The 15,353-nt window shown below is 34.1% G+C and overlaps 1 protein-coding gene across 2 annotated transcripts in view; it reads right to left on the reverse strand.

Moving 5' to 3' along the window:
* Nucleotides 1-15,353, reverse strand: part of LOC106462694 (metabotropic glutamate receptor-like) — an 85,836-nt gene that overhangs the window by 35,614 nt on the left and 34,869 nt on the right. For both annotated transcript variants that reach the window (XR_002611336.1, XM_022390015.1), the window contains exon 3: nt 6,135-7,195. Coding sequence is in view for 1 of the 2 variants with exons in the window: in XM_022390015.1 (XP_022245723.1) it covers nt 6,135-7,195 (1,061 nt within the window). In the remaining variant the exon portion in view is untranslated. The remainder of the gene's footprint in view (nt 1-6,134; nt 7,196-15,353) is intronic.

Below are 15,353 nucleotides of genomic sequence, written 5' to 3' on the forward strand. Positions count from 1 at the left end.
TACGCCAATCATTTTTTAGCTAACTTTGGCGTTACATACCAACCATTTTAGAGAAACAACTTACCCAACTTTGGCGTTACATACCAACCATTTTAGAGAAACAACTTACCCAACTTTGGCGTTACATACCAACCATTTTAGAGAAACAGCTTAGCAAGCTGGGGATATACGCCAATCATTTTTTAGCTAACTTTGGCGTTACATACCAACCTTTTAAAGAAACAGTTTAGCCAACTTTGATGTACATGCCAATCCTTTTAGAGAAACAACTTACCCAACTTTGGCGTTACATACCAACCATTTTAGAGACACAGCTTAGCCAAGCTGGGGATATACGCCAATCATTTTTTAGCTAACTTTGGAGTTACATAACAAATCTTTCAAGGAAATAGATTCGCCAACTTTGGCGCTATCTACCAAGCAGTTTAAAGAAATAACCTCAGAAACGTTGGAATAATATGCCTACCGTTTTAAAAGAGAACACTGGCGTTAGAAACCAACAATTTCTCACAAACAACATCGCCAACGTTGGCGTTTTGTGCTATAATTATAAAAAAATAATAAATTATGTATCTTTTTAATTTTTGAAATAAAAGGTTTATTTTTGCATTTTAGGAAAGTGTCACACGCTTGTAATTAATTTTGGATCAACATTTAGCGAATGTCAAAGTTTAGTACTTCTTTTCAAGTGTTATCAAGGATTCAGGTTCTTTTGCACAATACCTAAATATATGTACATTATTTGCAATGTAAACAAACTAATTTTTGTTTAACTTTCAGCAAAGGTTACTCCCCACTACGTTTAAAGTACTACCAAAATTATTGTACTTCTAATTATACAAGTTTTGTCTGTTTAGTTTCTGCAAGTTTTGTTTCCTTCAAGTCGGCAACTTGTAAGTTTTTTTATTTCTTGACCTCTGAAGTTTACAAAATGTTTAAAACGGCAGAACACTTACCTGTAAGCTAACCAATTCTGATACATGAATATAATATTGCGCTTAACGGTTATCAAGTGAGGCAAGAGTGAGTGCATATATAAAATTAATATTTTTGTTTATATAGTGTGCCTTGCTGCATATTACCAACTTGCTAATATACCGTTCGCTATTGATGGGGGTCCAAACATTGTAAGATATAGAGTAATATTATGATTTTGCCTATTTCAACAATTTCTGTAAAGATGTAATAAAAAAGTTACCCTAAACCACCTATTTTCTAACTAAAATACAGAGAAAACTCCCACAGTAATTAGTTGAAGTAATTCCAGTATTGAGTTTTGATTTACATTTGTGTGAAGCGAGACCCTGTAACTTACAAAGTCATGCACCCACTGTCAACTTAATGCGTAAATAGTTTATAAAAGTGCATTTAGGTTCAATCGGTAATTCTAATGTTAAATACCTCTCTACGCTACAGTCTATCGAGTACAAATAATTAATGAACATCTTGAGTACTGAAATGAATTTTAAAAGCTTCAAAAATTACTCTATGTATGTGTGTGTGTGTCCCAAAAATAACTATTAAACTTATTATATATATATATAAATAGTAGAATTTTGTTTTAGGCATTGCTGATAAGTTAGTCGAGGTGTAAGAGGATTCTTAAAATTGAAGGAAGAGGTATAGGATCATTTAGGCTCAGTGCTGAACAAAGAACTGGTGCGATATAGATGGTATACAAATACGAAAACGTGTTGGTAGTTTGGCGTTAGTACGAACCTCATTCAAGTGAGACTCAATTATCTCCAAAATAATCAAAGCATTGAATTTCTTTTTTTAAGAAACCGGTTTCTGTATATCATGCATCCAAAACGTCCGTGTACCGTTAGCACCAAATAAATCCAGAAATGTGAGCCGTCCGTGTACCGTTGGCACCAAACAAATCCAGAAACGTGAGCCGTCCGTGTACCGTTAGCACCAAACAAATCCAGAAACGTGAGCCGTCCGTGTACCGTTAGCTAAAGTAACTGGTTCGGTATATCATGCATCCAGAAAGGTGAGGCGTCCGTGTACCGTTAGCATCAATCAAACAAGAGAAACACTTGCATGTGTTTTGGTTCAAAGCCTGCAAAAGCCCATTCGATGTTTATGTGCAGATTATTTAAGGGGATATATCGATGAATGGCTTCTTCTGCTTATATATCAGCTATAACTCTGTATGAAATGTGTATAAAATCCAAAGATGGACATTTCAAGTATTAGACAAATAATTTACTAGGTATTTTTAAAATATACAATGTCGACATTCCGTCTTTAGCCATCAGAAGTTTTAACACCAAATGTTTTATCTAGAATTCTTAAATCAAAAGAACACAAGGAATTACAACTGAAACATATTACATGATCTATTGCCGAAATTAAATATGCTGAAGTGCAGAATCATACCTGTTTGTTTGTTATTAAGCACAAAGGGCTATCTGTGCTCTGCCCACCACGGGTATCAAAACCCGGTTTCTAGCAATATAAGTCCGCAGACTTATCGCTGTGCCACTGTATTTGTTTAAATGTAAATAATGCAATCTAACTATAAGCACGATGTGTGTGTTAGCATCCATCATCCAGAGTCGGCTGGCTCGATTAGCATAATCTTTAGTATGGTAACTGGAACCTGTACAACGTGTGTACAAGGACTATTTTATTTAAGTTTGTTTTTTTTCCCGAGAAAGGGAATAAAAACACCCTAATATATGCTAGAGTTTCACCTATTTAAAAAAACTTTGAGGTGGCTCAATTAGCATAATATTTTGTGTGGTTACTGAAAACTATCCAACGGTATGCATTGTTATTTTGTTTTAGGATTTTTTCTCGAGAGGGAGGATCAAAACATCCCGATAGAGGGCACATTTCCACATTTTATAGACTTTTGGCTTTGTTGTTAAAAACACAAGTACTTAGTCAGTTAAATTATTACCTTCACAAAGCAAAGTATGAAATTAACATCTAATGAGGTCATTAGGGATTTAATAACAAGAGAAAGAAGGAAAAGCAATATTATTTAATATTGTCCTTTATACAATTTTTGATTCTAAACGGATACTCTCAGGTAGTATACATAAATTAGCTTCATAGTAATAAATACAGTCATCACTACTTATAACGCGTGTAATTTTCGAAAATATTAAACGTTGTTGTGAGGCTTAAGCTTTGACAAAATCGATTCCGTCTGTTCCATGACATGAAACGATTTTATTTCGATATACTGTTATGAGCGTCATTGTAATCTGTCGAAGTCAAGGCTGCTCTCATTATCTGCTACGTATGCTCGTTTATTGGTAACAGGAATATCGTTTTGAATTTTTTTTTTATTGTTTGCTGTACATAACGTCATAATCTATGTTTCTGTTACTTTAATATCTGCCAAGTTTCACAATTATTACTTGCTAGCAGGATAAAAGAAATGGGTTTGTAACTCAATTCTGTTGTCAAACTATCACCATAGCAACCAGACTGTGTGCAATTTGTTGACGATAAAGCAGTTAGTAGGCTTTAAAGTATAGTCACTTAGTTGAATTGGTCTTTTTTTTTTTAACGCAAAGTTTACACAATGGGCTATATGCGCTCTGTCCACACAAGAAATCGAACACCGGATTTTAGCGTTATAAATCAGAACTTAGCGTTGACCCACTGGGGGACTAGAAAAGGTATGCAATTGTTTCTGTTCAAGTGACCACTAAGACTTTTTTGATGTTACACGTAACTTCTTTGCTGTCGCTAACTACGAGTAAAAATTGACTGACTGCAGTTCGACAATTATATTTTCACGAGAAACTGTAATTTGTTTTCCAAAAACATGAGAAAAATTCATTGTTCGCATACTGATGAAAAGTGCACCAAAATCATTTTAAGTTAGAATTCAAACTGAAACGAAAAGCGTTTAAATTTTCTAAAGATAAAACATTTCAAATTCATCAAGTGGAGAACGTCTAGCAAACTATTTTACTGAAACATGAAGTATTCATTCAAACATCCAAAAACACACACTACCCATCAAAAACACATCACTACACTTTGTTAGCAAGAAAGAAAAAGTGATTTTTGCCTTTTTTTATGGCAACAAAAAAAAACAACTCAGTTGATGTATCAGTTGGGCATTTTCTAAAAAGGAAAGGAATTACTAACTTTTTGCGAAATTTTCTGTACGTAACAGTGTGTTATAAAAAGGACAAATTAAAAATACACTTGTACAAATGTTTTATTAGATCCTGGCGACGAAGAAGGGGTACATCTTTTTGTGGGCTAGGATTTCACTATTCGTGACCCGGTGCTCCATAAACGCAATACGTACTTTAGGGCTGTTGGTGCCTTATGACGTTAACAGTCAAATTCTGCTATTCGATCTGACAAGAACAGCCTGCACTTATTCTAGTCTGCCGTTTCAAAATTAACGACGGCTATGAGCGAAATTCTGAAACATCCTTTCGTATTTCACCATGCATTTGAATTTGAATAAAGGTGTTACATTTCATACTTTACATTACTTTTATTTTTGACCGCTAATAGTTAATACTTTCCTGTTAAGACATACAAGTGTAATTAACGATGTATATTAAAATAAGGAAAGAAAATATTTTAATTAGATCAATCGTGGCCTTGTAGTCATTGTAACAGGCCGTGGATCTGAAGCTCCAGGGTTCGAGCCTGGGATACGATTTTGAACACACTCTATACTTTCATATTAGTGATTGCGTTATAAAAGTAATAGTCAATCTCGCTGCCTGATTGCTCTACTTTTGGTCAGAAGTTCTAAATCAGGAACGCTTTATTTTAACTTGGAGGGTCATTGACCTGGCCGTTTAATGCAGGTTGTACCTAAGATGTGACTTAAATACTGTTATTTTAACGCTTAAACTTCGATTATGTTCTACAACACTGTAATTTCTTTTTGGATAGTATATCAATAACCCGAACTTCTGATCATAAATAACAATAACAAAAATGACAACGAAAAACCTTGTGAATGAAAATAATATGCAAAACACAACAGAGCCTTTAAATTGATCGAAACTTTTAACAGCAAGAAAAACTACAATAATAATAATCATAACAGCAAATTCACTTATCTTTAAGTAGTAATTATGAAATACCATTAGCAAACCATTTTAACAACAAGATTCAATACAATAGTATTCATAACAATAAGTCAATTACCTTAAAGGGATAATAACGAAATACCATATCCAACAGTAAAATTAACTACAATTATATTCATAACAATAAATTCACTTACCTTAAAGGGATAATTACGAAATACCATATCCAACAGTAAAATTAACTACAATTATATTCATAACAATAAATTCACTTACCTTAAAGGGATAATTACGAAATACCATATCCAACAGTAAAATTAACTACAATTATATTCATAACAATAAATTCACTTACCTTAAAGAGATAATTACGAAATACCATATCCAACAGTAAAATTAACTACAATTATATTCATAACAATAAGTTCATTACCTTAAAGGGATAATAACGAAATACCATATCCAACAGTAAAATTAACTACAATTATATTCATAACAATAAGTTCACTTACGAAATACCATATCCAACAGTAAAATGAACTACAATAATATTCATAACAATAAGTTCACTTACCTTAAAGGGATAATTACGAAATACCATTGTTAAACTGTAGTCGCTATTTAGAAAACAAATATCTACCAACGTTTCTCAAAAGAAGCTCGTATCCAAATATCTTATTTTAACATTCGAAATCTTTAACTAAAACGCTATTCAGGTACAAATGACTTAATGTCTGAAATATATTGCAAGCTAACTGTCTTAGATAAAAAAAAATTAATATTATATTTGTTTTAAATATTTTTACCTATTCTTTTAATAGGAAGGAGAGTGCTTATTTTTTTCTGAAACTTATTACAAAAAATACGACTACTAGAGGCCACTTCGATCTTTCTGGTATTAAATCATCATAGATACAATCGTTAAGAAGTTTAAACTCTTTATAAATTAAGATATATGTTCTTACGTTTTTAAAATATTTACAAATATTTTTAGATACTTTTGTACATGATTTAATTAGACGTTTAAGCGTTTAAGAAGCATCAATGGTGCTAAGCCAAACATCATTATCCTAATACTCTGTTTATTAAGGAAGAACATCTTACCTCGAAAGAATTTCCTGTGCCGAAATAGATGGGTACAAATGCTAGCCATACTATACAAGTTGTGTACATAGTGAATCCTATGAACTTGGATTCGTTAAAGTTTTCTGGGATTTTTCGTGTCTTTACTGCGTACACTGTGCAGATAGTTATTAGAAACATGTTATACGCTAGTGATATCAGGAAGCTGGAATCTTTTATTCTGCACTTCAGTATAACCTGGTTTCTTTTTCCGTCCGGGTAATATTGTTTGGTCCCCGGTGGCTCTATCACAAACCACACCATCGTTCCGATTACCTGAACTGCAATGAATATTAACGTGATGACCACTTGGGACTTGGGACTGATGAAACTAGGCCTACTAGCAGACTTGCGAGCGCTGTCAAAGATTCGAGAAATACGGTTCGTCTTGGTTAATAGCGAGCTATAGATTATAGAGAAGCCGAAGCCCACACCGAAACGTTGTAGCCCACAGATCACCATGCTGGGCTTAGCTAGCAAGACGAAGGTCATAAAGAAACAAATCAGGATACCAGTGAGCAACATATAACTCAGTTCACGCCCTGATGCTTTGACAATCGGTGTGTCGTTGTTCTGGAGGAAAACAATAATAACAGTGCTTGTCAGAAAGATGCCCAGGCAAGATACTCCAATAGGTACAATGGCAAAATACGAGTTCCACCGCATATATTGCTGAGTTATGTCATAGCAGCTTGCCTTGTCCGCGTACGGCCAACGTCCGTGGCCGCAGTCCGCGCAAGTGAACTCGTCTAGAACGTATTCCCATGGTTTGCAGCTCGAACAGATCCAACAACAAATGTCTCCTACTTGCATCTTTTTTACCTCTCCTACTCCACAAGGAGCACTGCAGATGGACACTGGGATTTGTCTCCTACCCTGGTTCCATACCACCTCGTCTAGGTCAAGATGCAGTCCGTCAAGCCAGCGTCCTAGTCTTTTATATTCAAACAGCGATGAATTACCTATTCTCTGATAATTGTAAATGATGTAGCGTCCTAATCCGTCTCCCTGGTGGTTAAACTTCACCTCACTTCCCGCTAAATCTGGTGATCAGAAAAGACAGATTAGTCGTTTCATCCAGCGACATTTAATAAAGCTAATAAGGCTAGCTGTGCTCTGTACGCCACGGGGAATTAAAACCAATATTTTAGCCTTATAACTCTGTAAATTTACCACTGACCCACCGGAGGAACCAATTTAATTTCGAGACTATATTACTACACAGATAGAAAATTTAAAACCGGATTGGATATTGAGATTACTTCTACATAAAGGTATAGATATTCGTACTGGTGAAGGATACAGAATTTTAGCATATCCTGAAGATAAAGAAATACAACTTAAATATTTTATTTGTTCGTAGTGTTTCCTTAAACTCTCTTCATGTGGTATAAAATTTGGTATTTTGAGCGTGTTTCCTTCTTATGGTAAAACTATTAATTTCACCTCTTTATACCCCCCCCCCCCAGTGACACAGTGATAAATCTGCAGGCTTATAAGTTTTGCGCTTAACAACAAATAAATAAACATATATTTAGCCTTAATAACATATATTATTAGGTGGAAACTAACAAAGGTCTGTAATAAAACAAGTTAGACGTTACGAGAGATCACGTACTTTATATTTTTACGCAGATAAAAACATTAGCGTATTAAGTACAGAATTAACTTGGCCACTTTAACTGAAAGCTGACATTACGAAATTTGTTATTCACGTATTACATTTACGTAAACAAGTTTTTCGTGGTATACATCTTTAGATTGGTATACCTTCTCACGTTCAGTTCTCTTAGGGTTTACTGTCATCTTAGAATTGTGGGGTCATATTTCAACCCCTAAATGTGAATATTTCACGCATTGTTAAGGAAGGTTAATCACATTATATATATATTTTAACATTTTTATTCTAATCAGTAAGTGGATCTCAGAAAAGATTCATTAATCTCCATGTGTGAATTTAAGCATTGTAATATAGTCATAAAGTGTGAACTCTTAGAAAGTTAATTTGCATGTCAAAAGCTTAGCATTTTAATCTAATCAGAAAGTGTAAACTCGCAAAATGATTTGTGTACGTTGTTTTTGGACACAAACTGGTGCAAGCCTCTTAACACAAATCAAATACGATCAAGAAATACTTTCAATGGTCAAGATAAATGTTAAAAATAGTTTTAAGTAACTAAAGAATAGTATGATTAATATGTAAAAATGATTGGAAAGGCTAACACTACCAAAGATGATGTCCTTTAACCTTCTACATGTTCACACTTTATGACTATATTCCAATGCTTAAATTCACACATGGAGATTAACCTTCGATGAGTTCTAACTTTATAGCTATATTACAATGCCGAAATGCAACCATGGAGATTAGCCTTCTACGAGTTCACACTTTATGACTAGGTTACAATTCTTAAATTCACACATACAGATCAAACCAAGCTGTTAGAAAAACTACATGATATCGAATAACTTCCAAGTTCAGCTTCATTAGAGATGTTGCAATTGAATGATTAAAGTTTGTGTATGCAGATGTATTTCGAATGATGTAGAAAGGAAGTAAGTTATGTAATTAGTGAATCCAGTTACTGCTTCTTTATCAGGAGCATAGGTATTATATCTCTTCGTCCCTTGTTGTATTTTTAAGTATGTTTGAAGCGGCAGATACACAGACGTTTATGCTCCAACAAGGTAACCATATAGAGTCTAAAATGAGTAGATAAGGATTAACTATCACTGTCGTTTAAGCAGTGTCATATTTCGGCTTCTTCATCATCCAAGAAATAAGAGATTTCGTCATCTCCCGTTTACCTCATCTTATATAAGTATCTGTATGATGATTGAGCTCAATCATTAAAGGTTAGGATGGTTTTCTCCAGATCTTGTGGTTATAGGTTTCTAGCACCATACGTCTAAGCAAACCATTTGAACAAATTTTCTGACTAATCTTTCAGACTCTATAACATGAAAATACGTTGAGGAACTTTCTTTATTCTTATGCCATCTTTTTTATCGATGTTCTTACACTTAAAACAGTAGTTAGATTTAACTTATCACGTTCTTTAATTAACCTTATTAATCATCTTTTTTCCGATTGGCAACAGTAATCACTTTAAGCTATTGAGTCACTTAACTTTTCAATTTAGTCAATTAAGATTATTTGCGTTATCAAGATTGTCTCCACACAACGGCCGCATAATGTATTGACTCACCTAAATCGTTCTAAGGTTCGAGATTGATGAAAAAATGTCTCAACTCTCGTAAACGAAAAATTCCCTGTAGGTGACTCTTGTAACTATTCTAGCGTAAACTCCAAAGCTATCTAATCTAACAACCTCCAAACTTTTTGTGCAGTCGGTTACACGTTTATATGTTTTTATATATATGTTTATATGTATATCACACGTATATTATACGTTCAACATTAGTAAAGCACACCTTGATAACTTGTAATCTTATTCACCTATCAGGATATGCGCAAGTATGAAACGTGTTCAAAGACTAATCATGTCAAATTTATCAGAAAACAGTTGTTAGTTTACACTAAAATTTTCATTTGCAAATCGGTGATTAATTTTATAGCAACCTTTAACATTTCTGAGGGCGTTTCATTTTACGACAGTTTAACAGGAGCTGTTCCTGTCATCTTGATAAATGAAAGGAAGGTATCACTTATCTTCCGCTTACATTGATTTATTTATCCTGTTTTACATACATGTATATATATATGTACTGCTAATAGTTATATTCTATAATGTAGAAATTAACATCTACCTAATAGTAAGTCTTAACTGAAGAACAGGATTCAAAGCTTTTAAGGTTAAAATAACACAATTCACATGAACTGTTGGTGGATCTACGGTATATAAATGTATATATATATGAGAGTTCGATTCACGCAGAATGCAGAGCAGAGATAGCTCATTCTGCAGCTTTGCACTTAAACAAACAATGAACTGAAATAAAAAACGCCTATATTTATAAGTCTTTTCAAGCGTACGTACTATATCGGCGCTTCATCACATTCGACTGTGTAGATACTATTATTGACAACAACTTGAAAATAACAGAACAGTGAAAAATGCGCGGAAAACAAGTAAAATAGTTTGACCTGAGATAAGAAACGGGTTACGTTTACACGATCTATGAGCTTAAAGGATACTGTATTAGTATATAAAACGCATAAGTTGTGGAAATGAGAAAAACTCTTTATACACATTGAATTGTATAAAACATCGCGATTAATAACATTAGTTTCTTACTGTATTATTCAAACGGATGTTTCTAAAAGTAGAACTTTAAACCAATTTTCTTTCTGTATATGTTGATGCTGTTCTGTAGGTATTTTATTCAATATAAGAAAACATTACCGAAAAATTAAATTACAAAAATGATGGCTAAAGCAAACAGAATAATTCAATTGAACCTAATCATGCATAATAGAAATAATGTTTTATAACTATCGGTCGTTGTATTCATCAAACCCAAAAAGTATTCTGTAACAAACTAAACAGTGGTGGTTTCATAGATATGTTGAGGAAACACTTTATTTGCTAAACTTACTATTCTGTTTAAATGATCGCACATCAGTATCTGTGTCCCCTGTGAGGCAGCGGTAAGTTTACGGACTTACAATGCTAAACCCTAGGGTTCGATTCCCCGCAGTGGACGCAGATAACCCAATGTGGCTTTCCTCTCAAACAAGTGCCCTTAGAGGCACAGCGGTAAGTCTGTGGATTTATAATGGTACAAACCGGGCTTCGATAGCCCCTTGTGTAGTTTTGTGCTTAACTACAAACAAACGATCTAGTATCTGCAGCTTTAAAGCAGTTAATTATACGGCTAAAAATAAAAAAACACAACTGAAAAATTAAGAATTATAAGCTAAACAACATTACTTGTTTAATTGCCAGGTCAGCCCCTAAAATTTGGGAATATCCTTCCCTAATTATGAACTGCGAACAGTACCCCTCATCGTAAGTACTTTTTTATACTCTTTAAACCGATTAACAGTGTTAACAACCATTTTTATAACGCGCCCACAACTGACGATGAAAATCGTATTGAGGAACAACACATCTGGAAACCCGGACCCTTCGATCCACAGCCCGAAATGTTTATCGTTAGTTCCCGTACGATCAGTTAAAGAAAGAATCATTTGTTGTTATTGTTTTTTTCAACATGGGTAACTCATTTTTAAAATTTACACAGCGTACGCTAAAAAATCGAGATATTATTTACCAAAACTGAACCTTTACAGTAAAAAAAAAATAAATTTATTGTCCGCGATATCGGCTTTTTATTTTCGTCAGGGAGGAGATTTTCATCTTTGAAAAGGCAGTAAACTCTATAAGTAAAAATAGATTATGCAGTGAAAAGTAAAACTGATTAGCATTATTTTCTGTGTTTTTAGTGTGCCAAACTGTAGAGTTGATTTTGAATGATTCCCGTACTCTTCCCGCAAAAAAAAAAAGAAAAGGTCTCTGCATATTGGGGCCGTGGGTGCATTATAAGAGTGAAGGTCAAATCTAGAGTTGATTTTGAATGATTCCCGTACTCTTCCCGCAAAAAAAAAGAAAAGGTCTCTGCAGATTGGGGCCGTGGGTGCATTATAAGAGTGAAGGTCAAATCCCGCTACTTGGTCGGAGAATAGTAGCCCACAAATTAGCGGGGGGTATTGTTCACTCGTAGCATTATATCTAGTTTACCACTTCGCGAGTGGGGACACCTATTTGTTCAGATATCCTTTGCGTGAAATCCAACAAAAAAAAACGTGTTTCTATTTCTCGTTTTTCAGCACAGTCGATTTTTAAAGCTCATGCAACAAGTAGATATAGAAAATAATATTCTGAAAGTCTCGCCATTTTTCACTTCGCGAATCTTCTGTAATTTAAATAACATAATCATATGTATATATATATATATTACATTCTCGGGTATATGACATCTAATTTGTTTAGAAACATTACACCTGAAACCCTTCAAAGTAGCTATGTCATCTGTATAAATCGGTTTTTCTTTAAATTTGGATGATATTACATTTCATTGTAAAACTTTTTTTAGAATAGGTTTAAAAATGCGTGCTGGAATATGTAGACATATACGTGTATGTGTGTGCTCGTTCTTTTGCTTCAACACGAGTCAAATCATATATCAAGCTCTTGAAACTAAAATCCTCTAAGGTCTTTCTTGGCTTCACTACGAATGGTTAGTGTTAGTTTTCCAGTTGTAACAAAGCCAAATTAATAAAAGCTGCATGTAGCTTATGTTTGTTTTTTCCTTTGAACCACTTTTTTAAAAGGTCAAGACAAAATACTGTCAATTGTTCCTATATACTTAATAACTCAGCACAAACTTTCAAACAACCATTTGGTTAAGAAATGTATATAGACATCTCTAATATTCAAATAATTCTCAAAGATGGAAATACAGTTTTCAGTATGACGGCCTGTCTCATACAGATAGAGTGAAATATAACATTATTCCAACAGTTTATTTTTGCCATTCAAAAGTTTTGAGTTGTTGTATATTCACATTTATAGCTCCCCATATTGTTGATGTCTTAAGAACATATCAAATGTCACATTAATCATACATATATATATATCATTCATAACGTATTGATTTTATTTTGCTTATTGCGATTACCTATTCTAACAAAAAAGTTGGAGCATATGATAAATGACAAGATGATCCATTTACAATGGATCTCTGACGTTGGTAATCGAAGGTAATAATTATTGTATTTTAAACGCTATGAACAATGTTGTTTCTTTATTTTTTACGTGTTAATACTAATATGTAGTTTAGGGATGTACAACGTTAAAATCCAGAAGTAGTTTAGGGATGTACAACGCTAAAATTCAGAGGTAAATTCCCCGTAGTGGACAGACCGCATATAGCTTATTGTGTAGCTTTTCAGAAACACACACACACAAAAAAACAGACATGCAAATTCCCAATATAAGGCCTAATAAGTTAATCATTTTAACATGAACAGTCAGTTAGAATGATCGTCATTTACGTTTTTGTTTCGTTCAATTCACGTACTGCAGACTCGTTTCCGTGTTAATTGCCTATAAAACTTTATTACGTTTAACAACAGTTCAAACTACAGAATAGACTACCAACAGTTTATGAAAGTGGTTAACATTAAGTGCTGAAACTTCGCATGTAACTGCAGAACGAACTAGTGAACCTACATGCTTAATTTGGTTAAGATCCATCAATTCAATACCCATTGGTAGCAAGAAATCGAGAAACAAGTAGTAAAAAAAAGCTTCACTGCAGTGCACATACGCTTTCAAGGAAGCCAATAAAGTAGTAACAAAAACGACCACAAAAATATCGAAACTAATACTAAAAGGTTAAAATTTTAAAAAAAAGTAAAAACTGCCCCTGGTTTAGAGTTCTGGATTTTGGATCTGGTAAGCTGAGTTCTAATACGTTTGTGTTTTTTATAGCAAAGCTACATCAGTCTATCTGCTGTGTATACATAGGGAAATCGAACCTCTAATTTTAGCATTCTAGATCTGTAGATTTACCACTGTCCCACGGGGAGACAAGTGTTGAATAATTCCCAATTCTTAATTTTTCACATGGCATAGTGTCGGAAGAAACATTTTATGTATGTGTGTGTGTGTATGTGTGGTGGTGGGGGTGGGGAGAGATACTGAATGTAAATATATCAAGCTCGTCGGAACTGTACTTATTCAAGGAAGGTCAAAATGAGGGGGAGGGTTCCACCGGAGAACTTGTACAATTAGAGAGCCAAATTCTATGTAGTGGGGACCGGAAATGATGAACATCAGGAAAAAATCTAAGGGACATTAAAGTGAAAATATACAGTTTAATGAACCACTTACAGGATCTTCTCATTTTTTACCTTATCTCTTTTGTATTACCTTCTATCTCCAGCTATGAAATTCATTTTATAATCTTTGTTTATAGTGAATCTATGTTTTAGACCCAAAACTCTATTCAAGTTGGGTAAATCGTAAACTTATCGAACTGTATGGTGGGATGCGAAAAGAGTGCTGACTCTCATATTCCAACACCTACGAGTTTACATTCCAACACCTATGAGTTTACATTCCAACACCTACGAGTTTACATTCCAACACCTACGAGTTTACATTCCAACACCTACGAGTTTACATTCCAACACCTTTGAGTTTACATGGAAATGCTTCTAAATATAAGTTACAGCTTACCAAAACTTTAAATGTATCCATATTTAACACTCGACGTTGGCAAAACTATGTCTACGGCTTAGTTAAGTTGAGAATAACTGTAAATGATGGAAACGCCATGGTTTATATGTTTCTGCCCAATAAATACAATTCCTTTTTTTTAGAAGTATAGATATTTTTAATTTCAGTCGACATTCCTCTCGTCCAGGGCTTTCCCTGGATGGGTCGAAAATGTAAACTGTTGTGAGTGATAACACGAGGACAAGAGCTTATACCAACAACTGATATGCAGCTACAGATAGTGATATCGTCAGATAAAATATTTACAGATACAGTACTGTATTCCACAATACCCAGAATCCATATACTGCTCATTAACTGTGGAAATGCTAACCTTCAGAAAGAAGTCACAAGTGGGTTGACAATAATGTAAAATAAGGTGGATGTATGAAACTCAACTTGCTGGGTGACAGAGCCACCGCGATTTGAGCTTCTGCAACATGTATTATCATCAGAGGGAGGTAATTTTCGCCAGAGTTCAAGAACAATCCAGAAGATCCGCCTCTACTTTATAAACCTTTGTCACTCGATGTTTCAATCTCAGAAGTCATTATATATCAACTAATAACTTTACCGTCATTGATTTACAGACTTTGAACTTCTCAGTAAAGGACTCATAACCCTGAGAGACCACTCTCATCTATTGTATTGACATTCATTCATCCAGCTAAAACTGTTCCAGTTACTGTAATGACAAATGTTGTTTGTATCCTGATTTCATACTAACATATTACTATTTGGTGTTCGGTTTTTTCCATTGTTACTTTACTGTTATTTTCGAAACTAGAGGGGCACTCAGTAGAGCATATACCTCTGCCACACGGCGTTTATCATATTCGACTTTACGAAAATAAGAAAATGTGTCCGACGTTATCAACACAATGAGGACTAATATTCTACATATGTCCCGTAGTCATCAACACAATGAGGACTAATATTCTACATATGTCCA

This window comes from Limulus polyphemus, unplaced genomic scaffold (assembly GCF_000517525.1).
Source record: "Limulus polyphemus unplaced genomic scaffold, Limulus_polyphemus-2.1.2 Scaffold1226, whole genome shotgun sequence".
Lineage (NCBI taxonomy): Eukaryota > Metazoa > Arthropoda > Merostomata > Xiphosura > Limulidae > Limulus > Limulus polyphemus.